We start from the raw sequence: 16,084 nt of genomic DNA on the forward strand, positions 1-16,084 counted from the left end.
GAAGCCATAGAAGAACATTGAAACTATTCAGAACCATAAACCCAATTAAACGTTCAATCTGAATAAGAAAGACAAAGCAGCTAAAATTAACTAAAGCACAAATACAGCATAGTTATCTCAGGTAAAGTTGAGTAAACTGTAGTTACTTTTTAGTTGGACGTTTTTGTATAAAAGAATGTTTTGTCTAATATTCTGGACTACAGAAAGATAGAGACCTTGTCTAGTTTGTGTCTTAATAAACCCTAAAGGTTTATTAAGCATTTTAGTTGAATTTACCATTAAAGAAATGTTACAAAATTTTGTGCACCTTTGATAAACAAGGCAAGACACAAATTTAGCTGACAGGGAAACTTTTTCAATAACTAAAAAACAAAAACTCATTTAAACTACACAAACACATTAGAGACAGTTTATGTTTTATACATAAATGTGAGGTTAGTTTTTGTGAAAAAAGTAATTATTTCCTTCATCACACAACTAAAGTATCGCATGTATTTGTAATAAAAGGTGACTGTTTTACAAGAACCTACAGATGACATCAGAAGTTGGAATATGTGTGAAACCATTCAAAGGTGTGAAATACGCCTCTAACTGTTACAGGAAGGTCAAACTTTCAAGGGCATTCGTGGTAAAATGTACATTAATTTGATCCTGAATGTACCTTTACCACTTATATATAAAATCTTTACAAATCTGTTTTTTTTTTAAATCAAGTTAAATTGTCTTTTAAACCTCAGTCTGTACAGACAAAACATAACATCTGGTTTAGTGTAAGCAAGGGTGTCCCCCAGGGGTCAGTCCTGGGACTTCTCCTATTCATTACATATATGAAACTCCTAATTATAAAGTTTCTTCTGCAAATTTTCACTTTTATGCAGATGATACCCTGGTATCCTTCTTGGCCTGTATTTGACCATCTATGACCTGTAACTTCCATTAGGGAAAGTTCAAAGCAACTTGTATGACCTAAAACTTGTTTATCACCAAAATAAAAACTCATGACGCTCTTTATTTAAAAGAAAAATATCTTACCAAATCTTACCACTTGTCAGGGTTCTGATATTAACTTTCCATGTTTCTGAAAAGTTCTTAAAATTCTAGCAGGTGGTTGTTTTATCTTACACCTCATTTTCAACATCTAGAAAAAATGATAACATTAGAACTTTTATTGCAATATAAAAACATGTCTTCCATTCAGGGTTAAAAACAGGCTTACAACAGTCATGTCTGAGCTGGATTATTGGAATTTGCATGCCTGCATGTTAAAACTATTTTTCATTTTAAATATCCTTTATTTGTTTGTTGTATACATGTGTTGGCTGATATCTTTATGTAAACACAGAAACTGCTATATTCATTAATGCTTTTAGTTTTGCTCCCTCCATGTTTAAAGATCTGCATGCTTAATCAAAGCTGGGGATGTCATTGCTTTTGCAAACACAATTAACTCCTGCTATGTGTTCCCAGAGCCCATGCTGAACTGGGAAAATGGCATTTTAGCTGTGCTGCTCACTTTGCATGGAATCAGCTTTAAATGGGCTTAAAATTAAAAGAAACTGATTTAAATCACCTGAAATCAGTTTTATATGATTTAGAGGTGGATGCTTAAAATGATTTATACTTTTTATCCAGGCATATGTTAAATATTGATGTTGTTGTTTTTTTTCTGTGATTTTATGACTTATCAGATCATTCTCATTCACTTATATTTTATATTTCACTTTGCATTTCTCATGTCTTTATGTGTAGTTATGTATTAGCCTTGTGACTATCTTTGTAATGGCTAAAATCTCTGACTCGATTTAGATTTTTCTTGGTGAAATAAAAGTTATAATATCATTGTAATAATATGCATAGCTTATTTTACACAAACAGTGCTAATAATGAAACATATACAAGACATAACATAGATCCTTTTCTAAACAATTTTAGAATAAGTACTACAGTTTTCTTTTTCAAGTCAGATTCAAAAAACTTTAAACTGGTAACGTGCAAATATTGTACTATAGTTATTATTGTATGGAAGCGATCCTACATCCTACTTTTTCATAGTAGTTGTCCTGTCCAGGATTATTGTTGCACATTTGAGTTCACAGCATGTCAACATCTAAATAACAAGACGGATGGATCTCTGTGCTTCATAATGGCTTTTTTTTTTTCATTTATAGCCAAACAGTCACATTTGAGACTTATTTTCTTCTTTTTCTTCTGCTCTTTTATTCTGTATTCTGCGAAGCCAAAAGAGCAGTAGATTGCAATAAGATAACCAATTATATGCTAGAGGAAACCAGACTTTTTTTTTCCCTCCTGCTGCAGTTATCTGATGCTGTGGTGAGCAGAAGCAAAGGGCTGGGGTAATGTGACGTTTACTGTGCCCTTTATCTTCTTTTATCACTGTGTATCCCAGTCAGTTAGAAGTGGCTTGCGCTCTGCGTCCTCTCTTAAAACCTCACAGGCAGAAACTCAAACTGTACAGATACACCTATGTGTGGTCCGTCAAACACACACATTCATTTATTTCACACTGAAGTGTAGTATGTGTCTGGTAGACTTGTGGGAGAACTACTGTTCTTGTTGATATGTGCACCAAAACACTTGCTGACACTGTAACTAATTACTTTCATGCTATTTTGATTGTTGCCAATAAAGTGTTTCCCAACACTGGTGAGAAGGCAGGCCGTTGAAGACCACCACAGCAGGATGAGGAAGGCCATGTGGGTGGCACTTTGGTCTGACATGTTCCTTTTCTTTCATACCTTAGCACATGTTGCTCACACGTGGCTCACAACGCTTGTGACCTCTTTTGCACTCTGCTTTAGTTACTGCAAAGACAGTCTGATGGCACTGATGATACACAATTTAACGTGCGTTCACACCTCCCTAAGACAGAGCAACCACATCTCTGCCACCAAGTCAAGGTGCAGAGAAGCTTTTATGCTAAAACAAGTTTGGCTGTTTTTACCAGAAAGAAACACAAGCACCTGTGAAGTTATTTTGGCAAAAATGTCAGCCAACGGTGAACTATTTATCCATCATTTTGAATATATGATGAGCATTAATTTGGGATCATGCCAAGTTCACAGAAAGGTCAAATATTTATTCTGCTTTTGGCTAGACTTAGCTTTTACTTAGCTTTATGGAAACATTGAACTGTTTCATTGATTTTTATTGAACTGGTAACAGTAGGCTAAGAGGTGATGGTTGGGTGGAAAACAGGATGACAGAGGCAATAAATTAATTTGCAATAATTTAACAAAAACCCTCTGATGGTCATAGGAAGATTTATTTTTTAGCATCAGGGTCAAATAATGGCTAAAGTTAGCATAGCCAACTAAGACCAGATGGGGCATCAAGATGTCAATGAAGGGCCGATGAGAAAATGCTTTAAACCTGCATTTTATTCGACTTCTGTGATTTTAAAAACCTGTTTTAATAAACATTTATTACAGAATGGCATTACTTTAGTAAATAATTTCCTAATGAGTGCATGGTTTCAGTCAGTTTCAGTCCCTCTCTAACAGAGTGTTATCATTTTGCAAATTCTGGTCTGGTTGAAAAAAATAGATTGAAGTTATCCCTGTAGTAGTTCCAATGTAGGCGTGTCCCATCCCTTTTTTTATTATTTGTGGTTGATGAGAGGTGTGATGCACTAAAATTAAACTTGCTTCATTGAGGATTAAAAGTATTTATTAGTGGTTGTAAATTGTTTTCTATTTTTAATTTAAATGACTAATTGGGATTTTTTGTGTGTGCATATATTGTTAGAAAAGTATATATCAAACAAAATAAATTTAAAAATAGATGTTTTCTTGAACACTTTAACTCTAAACCCTTTTTTGATGCTGACTGAGGTAGAGAAGTTGCAGCAGGGAAACCAAAATATTGAGCTGAAATGTTGAAACTGCAGATTGTTTTCTGTTCAAAACATGACAAACTTGATTTAAATGGACAAACTCAAATGTGTCTTTGTGATGTATATTGATTGAAGCCACTTTAATGTAATACATAGTTCCCATAAATCTTGGCCGGAGGAGCGCAATGCGATATTTTCACCATGTTGGTAGGTAAGCGCTAGACAACAATGTCTTCAAAGCAAACTAAATCCAGATATTTATTCTTGACCAATGTGCAAGGGAAAAATATAGGGAGAAGATCTTTACTGTATGAGGTGAAAAAAGAAAGGAAATGTTGGACGAGTTTGACATTGGACTCATAAAATCAGGGTCTCAATGAGTTTGTAAAGGATGTCCGAACTCTCCATGTTAATAACAAAGTTCTGGTGACTGGCAGGGTAAGTGATGGCAGTATCATACTTGTACATGTAGGCATACCTTGTCGACAGTGTGTTTGTAGATCAGACCTAAAATGGTGCCAGCGCTTTATTTGTAACTATGATTCAAAAGGGCAATTTTTTATTGATGTGCTAATTGTTATGCTTTGGGGTTCAGCACATAGCATAGCTGAGTAATCTACAGTGGAGACGTTCTAACTCATGAACTTGAACATTACTTAACAGAACTTTTGTTTTGTTAAGTGTTACTTTACAGGAATAAAAGTGGTCCGAGCAGATTCTAGATGTCTTTGAAGGTTGATGCTTGTGCGAGCCAGACTCAACTCCTCTGTTTGAGCTCCTCCGTGTTTCCTGAGTTTTGGAATGTAGTGAAAACTATGATTTACTGAACTCTCTGCGTGGGTGGAACATCCTTTAACCCGACATAAAATGACCATTGCGATTACAGTCAAAAATAGTTTGTAATTGAAAAAAAAAAAAATGTTTCCGCTATTGCCTATGGCAATGGAGACAGAAGGGGAAGTGTCCAGAAGTGTGATGTCACATGGAAACTATGTATAGAAAGAAAAGTACAGACATTAAAATCTAAAGTTATATAGATTTGTTTTCTAAAAAAAAAGAAAATGAAAAAAAAAGCATCAGAAACATTAAGACTTACTTTAGAACAATTACACACTTGGTGTTTTTGTTAAACCAAGTTACTGCTGTGCTGATTATTATTATCAGGTAAAAGATAAAATTGTAATGATGCCTTACAAGCAAAATCTAAGGATGGTAGTTATAATTTTACACAAAATCTTAAGTAATACTGCACTGTTTTTTTAAAGTAAACTATAACTGACATAATATTAACAGTTATCAAAACAGAAAATGAAATTAGAAAATCTCATCTAACTCTCAAACTACAAAAAGAAAGTTCTGAGCTCTCATCCGTTTAGATTTTTATCCTTCTGCGAAAGGTTGTGAACTCAGGTTCATAGTAGAAACAAAACCATCTTTTTTATTTCATTTAATTTTTTGGGTTTTTCTTATTGCACAAACCCACCTGCCCCTCGCCCCCACTCCACACCACCTCCCCACACGCTCAATCTCCTCTCGCATCTCTGTTTCTGGCTGTTGGTTCTGTTTTGTGGTCGCTCCAGTGCAGCAACAGCAAAAGGGGATGAATGAGAGCTTTAACTGGTCTCTTTTTAATCTTTGCACATCCCAAAACATAGGTGAAGTCGGAAGTGGTTAAACCTTCTTTTTTTTTGTTATATCTGCTTCTTATCTCATGAAAAATGTGTTGTGTGTTTTTGTGTTTAGCGTGAAGCTGACGAGCTGACAATGAGCCAAACTATTCTTTTCATTAAAACCAGAAAGCTGCTTGTCTTTCAACGCCTTCAAAGAAGTTATTAATGTAACGCTAAATCATCTCATGTTCCTGAAGGCAGCTGGATCTATGCCACAGATCTCCAAAGATCTCCCATAAAAATCCACCTGGGAGACACAGAAAGCTGCTCTTCTCCACTGCTGCGCTCTGATGCACGCCACATAAACATAAATTGCGTTTTGCATATGAAAATGACTCATGCAGCTGCTAAAGGTGGGGACACATAAGTGACTGGGTGATAGTACAGTAGATGTGACCCCAGTGGTACTGCAGCTGTGTGTGAACAAGTTGTGTGATTGTGGTGCAAACGTGATTGTGTGTGCAGGATCAAACTCTCACACCCAGGAAGAGGCCCTGTTTCCCTTATCTAACGACAACAGAGCATGTGTCGCCATGGCCACCGGCTGTGCTTTTTATGGGCTTTGTGAGCGTGTGTGTGTGTAAGTGTGTGTTTGCGTCTTTGTGTTTATGTGTGTGCCATGTTCATTGTTTGCCCGTGTTCATTGTTTGCTTCGGGCGTGGTGCAACACCAGATTTGTTACCGTAGTTTCTCTTCTCTCACTCTTTCTTTCTCCTATTCCCATGCAACTTTAAAAACATTTCTTTCTTTCTTTCTTTCTTTCTTTCTTTCTTTCTTTCTTTCCATCCTGTTTCAATGTTTCCAGCTTCTCCTGTTTTTAAGTGTGCGTACGCGTTGTGTGCGCGCGTTTGTGTGTCTGTCTCATCCTCTCTGACTTTGAAGCAGCAGTGACAAGTTGGGCAACATCAAAATTCAGTGGCACATTGTCTCAGGTTGAGGTTTGTTAGGTCGCTCCTACAGCTTAATTGAACAGAGGCCCGGAGAGAAAGAGTGAGATGTGAAAAGAGAAATATAAAGAAGAAGGGGGGAAGCTGAGGAAGAAGGGTGCTCAGACTGGCATACATATTGCATGAGCCCCCCTCTCCCCTCCCACCCACACCACCACACCCCTTTCTTCACAGAATAGCTGTGTACTGTTCTGGGTTTATTAATTCCGCTCGGTGAAAGAATTATTTTTAGAGACTCGGTGTACTGGCAAAGGCTTTTAAAGTCACACGTAGTACATTTCCTGCTTATAGATTTTCTCTTATTAATTCAAAACTTCAGAAAGTTGGTTGAGGTTGACTTTTTTTCCCTTTCTGCTACACCTGTACATACAGCGCACTGCAGCAGTCTACACAGATGTTGGTTTAAAAGAACTGTATCTTCTTGGTACATTTTAATATATTGTTAATAGGATACTGCCTGTGTTGTGCAAAAATAGAAGTAAGTCTTCTGATTATTAGAAGGTAAAAGTTGTGCTGACACAATCAAAAATACCATTATTTTTTCTTATTTTTACCTTATTTTTGTTTATGTCATTTTAGTTATTGAGTTTTTTTACATAACTGAATTTATTTTCATATAGAAGCAATATTTTGAAGTTATAACGGACAAATATAGATGTGACAGTATCAGCGTGTAAAAATGTGTCACAACACCAGTCATAGCTGTGATTTATTAATGTAGTGGAGAAATATGTATATATTTCTTTTCGAAATGAAGCAAACAGTCGCAAGGACACAAAACCCCTCAACTTTACTACACCAGGCATTTTCTTAAACTGAATTTTACTTTTAATAAAAACAAAATCTCCATGCAGACAAGAAGAACAAAAATTCAAAACCACTGAAGCGCAAATGCCAGGCTAGTTTTCTCGTGTTAGCTGCCGTATGCATGAGAACGAGAGGTACAAACCTTCGTGTTCTATAGGTATTTAGATTTTGCACAAAATCTAATCATGTGACTTTCGGATTAACAGCAGGCACCTAAAATGAGTTGTGTTTGTCACCTTTGATTGTAGTGAGCTCCCTTTAAAGAAACATTTCCTGACTTTGTAAATTATTTTAGTCTTTTTATTAGTGCAAGGTTATTTTTCTCTCTAATGACTGAGAAGTTATGGCCTTACACACAGGCAGTTGATCTTCACCCCCATCATCCTCCTCACAAACAGATGTTGCCTAGAAGGCTTAGTGAGGGGTTTATATAAATTGTCCATCAATCAAAACCAACCTTCAGCGGAGCCTCCAATCCTGTCATCATCTGTCTCACTGAGCACTCCTAGATGAAAACATCCCAGTATTGTATTGCACCATTAGAACTGTGTAAATATTACATGTTTTCCCTGGATATGCTAGTTAGCATTACTTCCACCTTGTGGCTTCATTATTTTTGAAACGCTCAGCTTTGTCGATGATTGCAAGGCATGACCTAGTTCTGAGAGTCTCTCTTTTATTTTTTTCCCCAATTTCCTTTTTTCACCTCTCTTCCTCATTTCCTCATTCTCATCTCTCTCTCTCTCTCTCTCTCTCTCTCTCTCTCTCTCTCTCTCTCTCTCTCTTCCTCTAACTCATTTTCTTCTAACACAGAATCTGTCTCTTTCTCTCTTTTATTCATTGTCTCTCTGCATTGCCTTCATTCTATCAGCTTTTTTCTGCTTCTCTGGCACTCTCATCTTTTTCCCCTCTCATGTATGCACGCTTTACTTTTCAGTTTGTCTCTCTTTCACAACCTATTATTATTTTTCCTCTGTTCTTCCATCCCCCTCTTCTTCTCCATGTTTTCATTCCTCTCCACCAGCACCACGTGTGTCACGGATTGAAACATCGCAAGCAGTGGTCCCTGCTGAACAATTACCATGCAAAGCAATCCAAATAGAGATGTTTGCCGAAAACAACATGTGTGTAATTACTGCTTAATGAGGCCCTTGTCTCAGGCAGAATGCCCAATTAAGCTGCCGATGAGGAAGCGATGCCAAGGCCCGTTGAAGGAAAAGGAAAGAGCGAAGGGAAAGAGGGGCAGAGGGAGTGTGACAGGTTGTAACATGGAAAGAGATGGGAATGGTGAGAACAAGCGGATGATGAGTAAAAGTGAAGGAGCGAGGGATGCAGATGTATTAAAATAAGAAGATAAAAAGAAACAAAAATTAAATGGAAAAGACGAAATAGGAAAGAGTTCAGGAATTCTGCAGTTTATGTGGAGTAATGGCTGAGCTGATAGCATTGAGGCAGCACCAAATTGGCATTTTAAATGGAAGAGTGAGAAAGTGCAAAGCAGAGCCATTGAGACAGAAGCAAGAGGAGAGAGATTTACATTGCGTTATATGGGCAGCCATGTTGAAGCACAAAATGGCTGACCTTTCTGGGCAGTTTTGGCCTTTTTTTACGATAATCTCATTACTGGTATAAGTGGTGATTTTAGTTATTTCTTCCTTTGGAGCGGAAAGACATAGTGGCAGAGCTCAGCACTAAATAAATTCAGTTTGTAAAATTAGCTGTACTGAAAGATGTGGCCATGTTGTTGGGTTAAGAGTGACATTGTTCAGTGACTACATTCTCTTTTCACCTGATTTTTATCTAAAAAATGCTTCCTTGATTACTTTACATCACCCATGATATCAAAGTGGATTTCAGTGGAATGAAATTGCTCAGTTAAATCAGAGTAAAAAAGAGGAGGGAAGAGTTTATTACAGATATATCACCAAGGTCAACATCACTTTGGCCATCTTCCTGCGCTGCACTCATTTCTACCTGCAGGTTAGTCAGGTGATGGACACTCCCGTGTTTGATTAAGCAAATGGCTGTCTTTATCTACAGCGTGCAGCATAAAAACAATTAGTCAGTATTCAGTTTCACTTGAAGCAAACATGTAGTTCTCGCCCACGGCCTTTGAATTTATCACATGAATGTGAATAAGGCCTAAATGCAACATATATGCAGCTCTTGTCTTAGTTCAGTGTTTGTGTATGTGGATGAATGTAAATGTAATCAATAAGACGCTCATGTGGATCCTCTCAAGAGCTTCCACTGTATGCATCGTTAACCAACCATTGCCCCGAGGCAGACGCTCATTCCCCTAACCTTTCATCTACAATAATGTACAGTAATTTCTCTTTCTCACCGCTCACATGCTCATTTAGCTACTTCGGCTTTTTCCTGTCTACCAGTGTAGATATTAGATTTCCCCCAAAGGAATTCATCTCATTTCCGTCCATTAGGTATTTGGACATTGTTTTGAGCAGGTACATCTTATGATCCATTTGTGTTCTCTTCTATTTAGAGTTTGTTTATCTTTTAAGCTTTTAGAAACTTTCTTTGAAACACAAAGCAGACCACCCCCCAAAAGAAAAAGGGCCCCCAGTATCTTCAAATCTAAGGAATGTGACTTGGAATGCTGTCTAATTTGATTTTGCTTCTTCTGCTGTCACTCTCTAAATCTTCTTTGCCTTGAAGTTACAAAGAATGACCTCAGTCAACAAACAAAAAATGTGGCTCTATTTGACACTCTGAATACTTGTGTCAACATTATTATCTCGTCTTTCCCAGGTCTGTTTTATTTGCTGCAAGTAAGACAAACCTTTATGTCTTTGGAATCGTTTGAGACAGATTGATATTGCACAGGTTTGGTTACAGAGCCATTTGTAGAGTACAGTCTCATTTTATCTACAGCTAAAACAAATCTGTGTTATGTATTTTCCCTTACTTGCAGCCACTCAAAACTGATCTCACTTGGGAATATTTCAGGGATTTAGCTCAGTACCAAATTAGATAGCCGAGCTGGCATGTTGCAGTCATCTGTTGACCTTCGGCTGTTTCCCAGCACCCTTTGCAGGTCAAGAGTCATTTGTTGTTATGTGAGCTCTAACCCCGTATCAAGGAGTGTTTTGGCACCTGCAGCAAGTGATCTTTCATTGCCTGATTAGCTCAAGTTAGAAGACACAGCACGCCTTCGCTATACGCTGGAAACACACCCTCAAACACAGCGAGCGCACACTTCACCACTCAATGCACTCATGGGTTCATTCACACTCGTTCCCTCTCTCACACACGCAGCAGAGCCCACAGGGAAAAGCCCATCTCTCGTCACTGTGCTCATGTAGCCTAATTACCGGCCCGCTGACGAACAGTAATTGCCCATGCTGCCATGCCACCATGAGGTTTAACCAAAGTGACAAAGTCATTAGTCTCACACTTGAGGCCACCCGTAAAGAGCTTTTCCTCTTTGTAACTCCTCTGCAGGCAACCCTGTCTTTTTTTTTTTTTTTTTCCAAAACCTGTTCTTGCATACAATGTTTATTTATCTTGTTTCTGTTTCTGTTCACAGTTTGATGCTGACAACATGTACATGAATGACAGTAACCAAGAGTTTCGGTCGCCAAACCAGGTAAGACAGCCCACATCTTTTCCTACAAACCTCCCAGATTTACATAAATGCTGGATTATTCTACATTTATATATTTCCCTAATAGAACTGGGTTGGTAAGACATCACCATGATAAACTAATAAACTAGAAAACTCAACATTTTGGTTAAAATTTGTCAAAACTTGTGTACTTTGTCAACGGATGTGGGTGTCATGTGTTCAAATACTTTTTCACTATGGCCTTTATGTCTGGATATTTTAAAAATAGACTTAACCTCAGTGATTCTTTATATTCAGATTTTTTACTTATAGCTTTTTAGAAACAAATTCCAAGCAAAAATTGTTGTATTTTGCAAGGATGCAAGACATAACTAGTGTCAGATCAGCCTTGAAATGAGTTTCACTCTTGAAAGACACCCATGAGTTTGACCCTTTTCCACTCAGGACCACTTAAAGCCTCCCAAGCCAAAATATCTCTTTATTCTTCACAAAGCATGTGTATTTAGATTTTATCCAAAGAACATTAATATTTGTAACATTAGTGGGATTAAACAAGTGGATGTGACAGTGTTGGTGACAAGTCAAAACAAAGACACAGTGAAAGCAGCAGTAACATTTCACCACCCCAAGCTCATTAAAGCTGCAGTTCTCGGTACTCACACAGTCAGTGAGTTAGACAGGAACAGTGCTGAGTGCTCCCAGCTGGTACATGAAACACATGGCTGGACATATGGCAGAATTTGGAGCTCAAAGATTTGTTGATCCGGCAGCCCGGCCTTCGTGTTCTGACAAAACATGATGAGGTGGAGGCTCCATGTCAATTAGAGCCTCGCCAAATAATTCAAAGAGGCACTGGACACAGCCAGAGGGCCAATGACAGCAAGACCTCCCTCACACAGACACTAATGCAGTCTACTTCTTTCACACAAACACACACACACAAGACCCTCGTTTACTGACAGGAAGCGACATGCTCTCTGAGACAAAGTTTCACTCACATTTAAATATGTCCTCAGTACTTCCCTCCTGAAACATCATTGTGAATGCAACTCTGAATTTATGAGCCCGACATGAAAAAGAATAATTTCATTCTCGTTACATCTCATTCTCTTACTTTCCTTTTGTGTCTCAGTGTAATTATAGTTAAGGATTGAAGTGTTGAGATTTTATGGTAACTTTCTTAAAACTTAATTTACCACCTCATTCGAACTGGAAGGGTGATTGTAAATTTTGTAGTATAAGGATAGCAGTGTAATGTGTTTTGCAGTTTTGAAATAAAAGCTCTAAATTTGCACCAAAACGTAAAGGTACTCATTGCAAACTATAAAATCAAACATAAAACTGAACTATATCAAATGATGCAGTTTGAATGAGTTTACTCCAGTAGTTTTCCAGATATGTTGATATGCAATTCTAAAATGCAGCTATGTACTCCATGAGAATGAAGTCACGTTGAAGCTTGAGTCCCATGAGTGACCTACATTTTGCTGGCTGTAGTCTGTGTAGGTTAACAAATATGGTAGAATTGGACAAGTGTAGAATCTTAGAAAAGACACTTTGGTGCAACTTCAGGAGTGAATCTGCTGCAGAACACGAAGGGAAAGAGAAAGACGAGTGAGACAACTGTCAGGAACAAATATTGGGTATCAAACTGGGCGGTTTACTGCCATTAAGACAGACCTGCCAGTTGACAATCACCACTTTAGCTGAAGAATGAATAACACTGTGTGTGTGGTGTATTAAATGATTATATGTACAAAAGAAACCTCAAACTATCAGGAAAAAACACCACTCTAAACAATTTTACTTGAGCAACGCTCCACTTTGTCTTTATATTTGTTTAACTACTCCAATAAAGTTATTTAATTACGACTCTAACTCTAAAACCATGCCTCTCAAACAAACCTTTGAAGATGTGAACACCAGCCAAAATGTCCTCACTTGACAAAAATGTGCTTACTCACATGATGTAAAACTTAAATTGGGCTTCGCAGAGGTTTTTATGAACAAGAACATATGGATGTGCACCTCACCACAAACTACCACCCTGCACTCACACACACACACACACACACGCTTTCATAAAAGCCTAATAACCACCTTCACATGTGCACGTACAGTGCACGCTCATCTTGTAGCCGCATAGTTGCCTTTTCTTTGATGTTTGGATTGAGAGACTATAATGAGGGGTCGAGTGGGAGCCTTAGCATCTTATTGTCTACTTACAACACAAATCAGAGCCGATGAGGTTCATCGTTGTTTGGCACATTTCCTGGTTTGCCCTAATTATGTCACTGTGTGTGCACATGTGTGTGCGTGTGTGCTAATTGGGATAAATGTCCAGCTTTGTAGTTTCGCTGCTGCGGCGGTCATGCGTCAATCACCAACACCCACTCCAGGTTTGCAGTGTTGTGTCAACAAATACCTTCTTAGTGGATAAAGCAATTTGGGCTTTTCAAAACATGTCAGCTGCAGTTGATGCTCTGTCAGTGCTGTCAAAGAGAAGCTTACACACAAGTTCTGAAAAGCCCTCTGAACACAGTCTTTTACCAAAGTATATTTAATTTGAAATTTAATAGCAGAATAGTGCTGACCGGATCTTTTAGTATATGTGGCTCCTTTTGTTTTATAAGTAATGCACACAATAATTGAAAACAACTGTTTAATTGGTTGTCTTTTTCAGTTTTTATCTTTTTTGTTTTCCTCTTTATTCTGCTTTTCTTTAAATATTTTTGTGCATTGGAAACATGCACATGCACTTGGAACATATCAGAAATTTGAACCATTTTCTAACAAATTAAACACCGTTAACTGCAGTGTTTACTGAAATTTTATTGGCTGTCTTAGAGTTTTCAAATGAATTAAATTTTATTCATCATGTTCATAAGTTTGCACATATTAAGAATGTCCTTTGGTGTAATTTCTGTGGATTTCCGCAGTGATTATTCCAATGAAAATTCTGGAAAGGTTAATCTAGAAAGCCTAGATATCAACAGAATGTCTGCATTGTTTTTAAGTAAAATTATTTTGGATGATTGCAGTGATTTGATTGACTTGCTTTTCATCTCTTAATTTTATGCATTCGCTGTGCAGGAATTTGCAATTTTCTTTCCTACATCTTGATCTCTTTTTTGTTCTTGTCTCATTTTTCTGTATGAACAGCGTCGTAGTAAGACTTGTCTTCCTTGGTTCTGAGGGCAGTCCTCAGACTGTACTGCTGCAACAGGTCAAGCATATTCTGAAAAGGGGAGGCCATTTGCTTTATTGCACGTTTTAACATGGTGGTAAGATGCCCACCCGAGCCCTTACATGATGTGTGCCTGTGAAAACGGCACATGTAGTCAGAACAGAGACTCCTTTGTTTGCATGTCTAGGGTCTTCCACAGCAAATGCACTGAGGTAGCAGTCTGACACAGCGAGAAGATTACATTACACATAACATCTCTGGGCTTTTAAAAGAGAGAAAACCGCTAATCAGAAACAGCTTTAAAGACTGTACGCTTGGACGCAATCTGTCCATTCAAACAAGATGTTTTCAAGGCTTTAAATACTGCTGGTTGCTGAAAAAAAAATGCATTCAAACTGCCCATATGGAGCTTTTGGGCAGTTTGATAATATTAATGGTTTCCATTTGGTTCATCTGTTGAGGTTTCAGCACATAAGCTAAAGTGTGGGTTGTTTGTTTTTTTTCTATCTGTTGACCAGCTTTGTTTTTATCTGCCCACGCACAACCCTATAGTTTGTTGAAATAATAATGTTTAAATTCCTCATTCATCTCAATTGAGTGGAAATGTTTTTTTTCTACTCTCTAAATCTCTCAAATTTCCTGACTGACTAAAACAACTCGAGTATTTCCTTTTTTTTTTTTGTTTCCCCAATAACTGCAGTTCTGGTCTGTGCTTATTGACGGCTCGTTCTTCATTTGTAAAAACAATTGCGGATTTCAGATTGGAATAAATATTTGGGATATCACTCATGGGCGAAACTGTTCTTTTCCTCAGTGGATTTCTTCAAAAAGTGAGAAAACGATGCGGTAACAACCACTTCTGCAGCAACAACAACTTCTGCAGCAACTGAAAAGGAGAAAAAAAAAAAACATGACAAACCTGTTAACTAGCATTAAAGGCAAAACAAAACCAGGTTTCTGATCAAAATATGCAAACATTATTTTAAACTTATCATTCAAGTGAAAACAGCAGTTTCCTTATATTCAGCTTGTCATCCAGATATGTAAAATGTTGCAGACTGAATTGAGCTGCATGAGAATGATCACTACCAAACCAAAATCATTTCCTCCAACCACGCCAACTCAAATTCTAATTTAGTATAATGGGCAATAAGTGTTCTTCATTGGGATTCATATCAAGCTTGATCAGTTTGAGTGCGTATGCAGACTTATTCTTCCATGTATATTTTTGGATGTTTTGGCTTGTTTCTCGTCTCACTGTTGTTTAATCAGGCCACATGAATGCATCTTCATATGTTTACATGTTACATGAATCATACAATAAATGGAAAAGAACAGAAAGAGAAGAGATGGAGCTTAAAAGGCAAGCATTCTAGTGGCAAGAAAAAATGATTTGTATGTAACATCGCTTTCTATCTCTGTTGTATTTGTTGCACTGTACCTGTGCATTAGAGGAAGAAAAACTTTTGGGAGAAGCAGCACGTTTCAGGTTGTTTATGCCACTATGTTTTCTGCTTCTAATTTTCCCACCCAGCCATGTGTCTTTTATTGATTTGGCCGGCTGTAAGAGAACAGTAACAAATAGTCGAGCTCAGAATCTAAAACTAACTGATTCACTCTTTCTGGTGTTTGCTTTTCTTTCTGGATGTTTCAACCTGCACTTCTGTCTGTTTGTTTTGGTGTTTTTTTTCTTAACTCTGACACTCCAGCATTCTTCGACTTTTCTTCGTTCACAGTTATTACACCCGGGTTAAGCCACCCAAGCCCTTACCCCTGAAGAAAGCTCCCACATTTCACAGCAGTTAAAGGAGACACGTTGTGCTTCCTTTCTCATTAGTTAAACCAGTTCTATTAGGTCCTAAAATTGTTGTGTGACACACTTTTTACTAGAGTGTGATGCACTTTAGTAAAAGTACAATAGAATTATAGCATATAACAAGCTAAGTATTCTACCTTGAATAAACAGGTTAACTTTCTGGGATAAGTGGTCATTCAGTTTCTCCCTTAGAATATTGTAAAAGACTGTAATGCCTA

At 37.6% G+C, this 16,084-nt stretch overlaps 1 protein-coding gene across 1 annotated transcript in view; it reads left to right on the forward strand.

Moving 5' to 3' along the window:
• Positions 1 to 16,084, forward strand: part of LOC108236702 (thymocyte selection-associated high mobility group box protein TOX-like) — an 84,738-nt gene that overhangs the window by 29,813 nt on the left and 38,841 nt on the right. Inside the window, 1 exon segment of the mRNA XM_017417563.2 lies at positions 10,825 to 10,884. Coding sequence (XP_017273052.1) covers positions 10,825 to 10,884 — 60 coding nt within the window.

The sequence above is a fragment of the Kryptolebias marmoratus genome, linkage group LG8 (assembly GCF_001649575.2).
Source record: "Kryptolebias marmoratus isolate JLee-2015 linkage group LG8, ASM164957v2, whole genome shotgun sequence".
Lineage (NCBI taxonomy): Eukaryota > Metazoa > Chordata > Actinopteri > Cyprinodontiformes > Rivulidae > Kryptolebias > Kryptolebias marmoratus.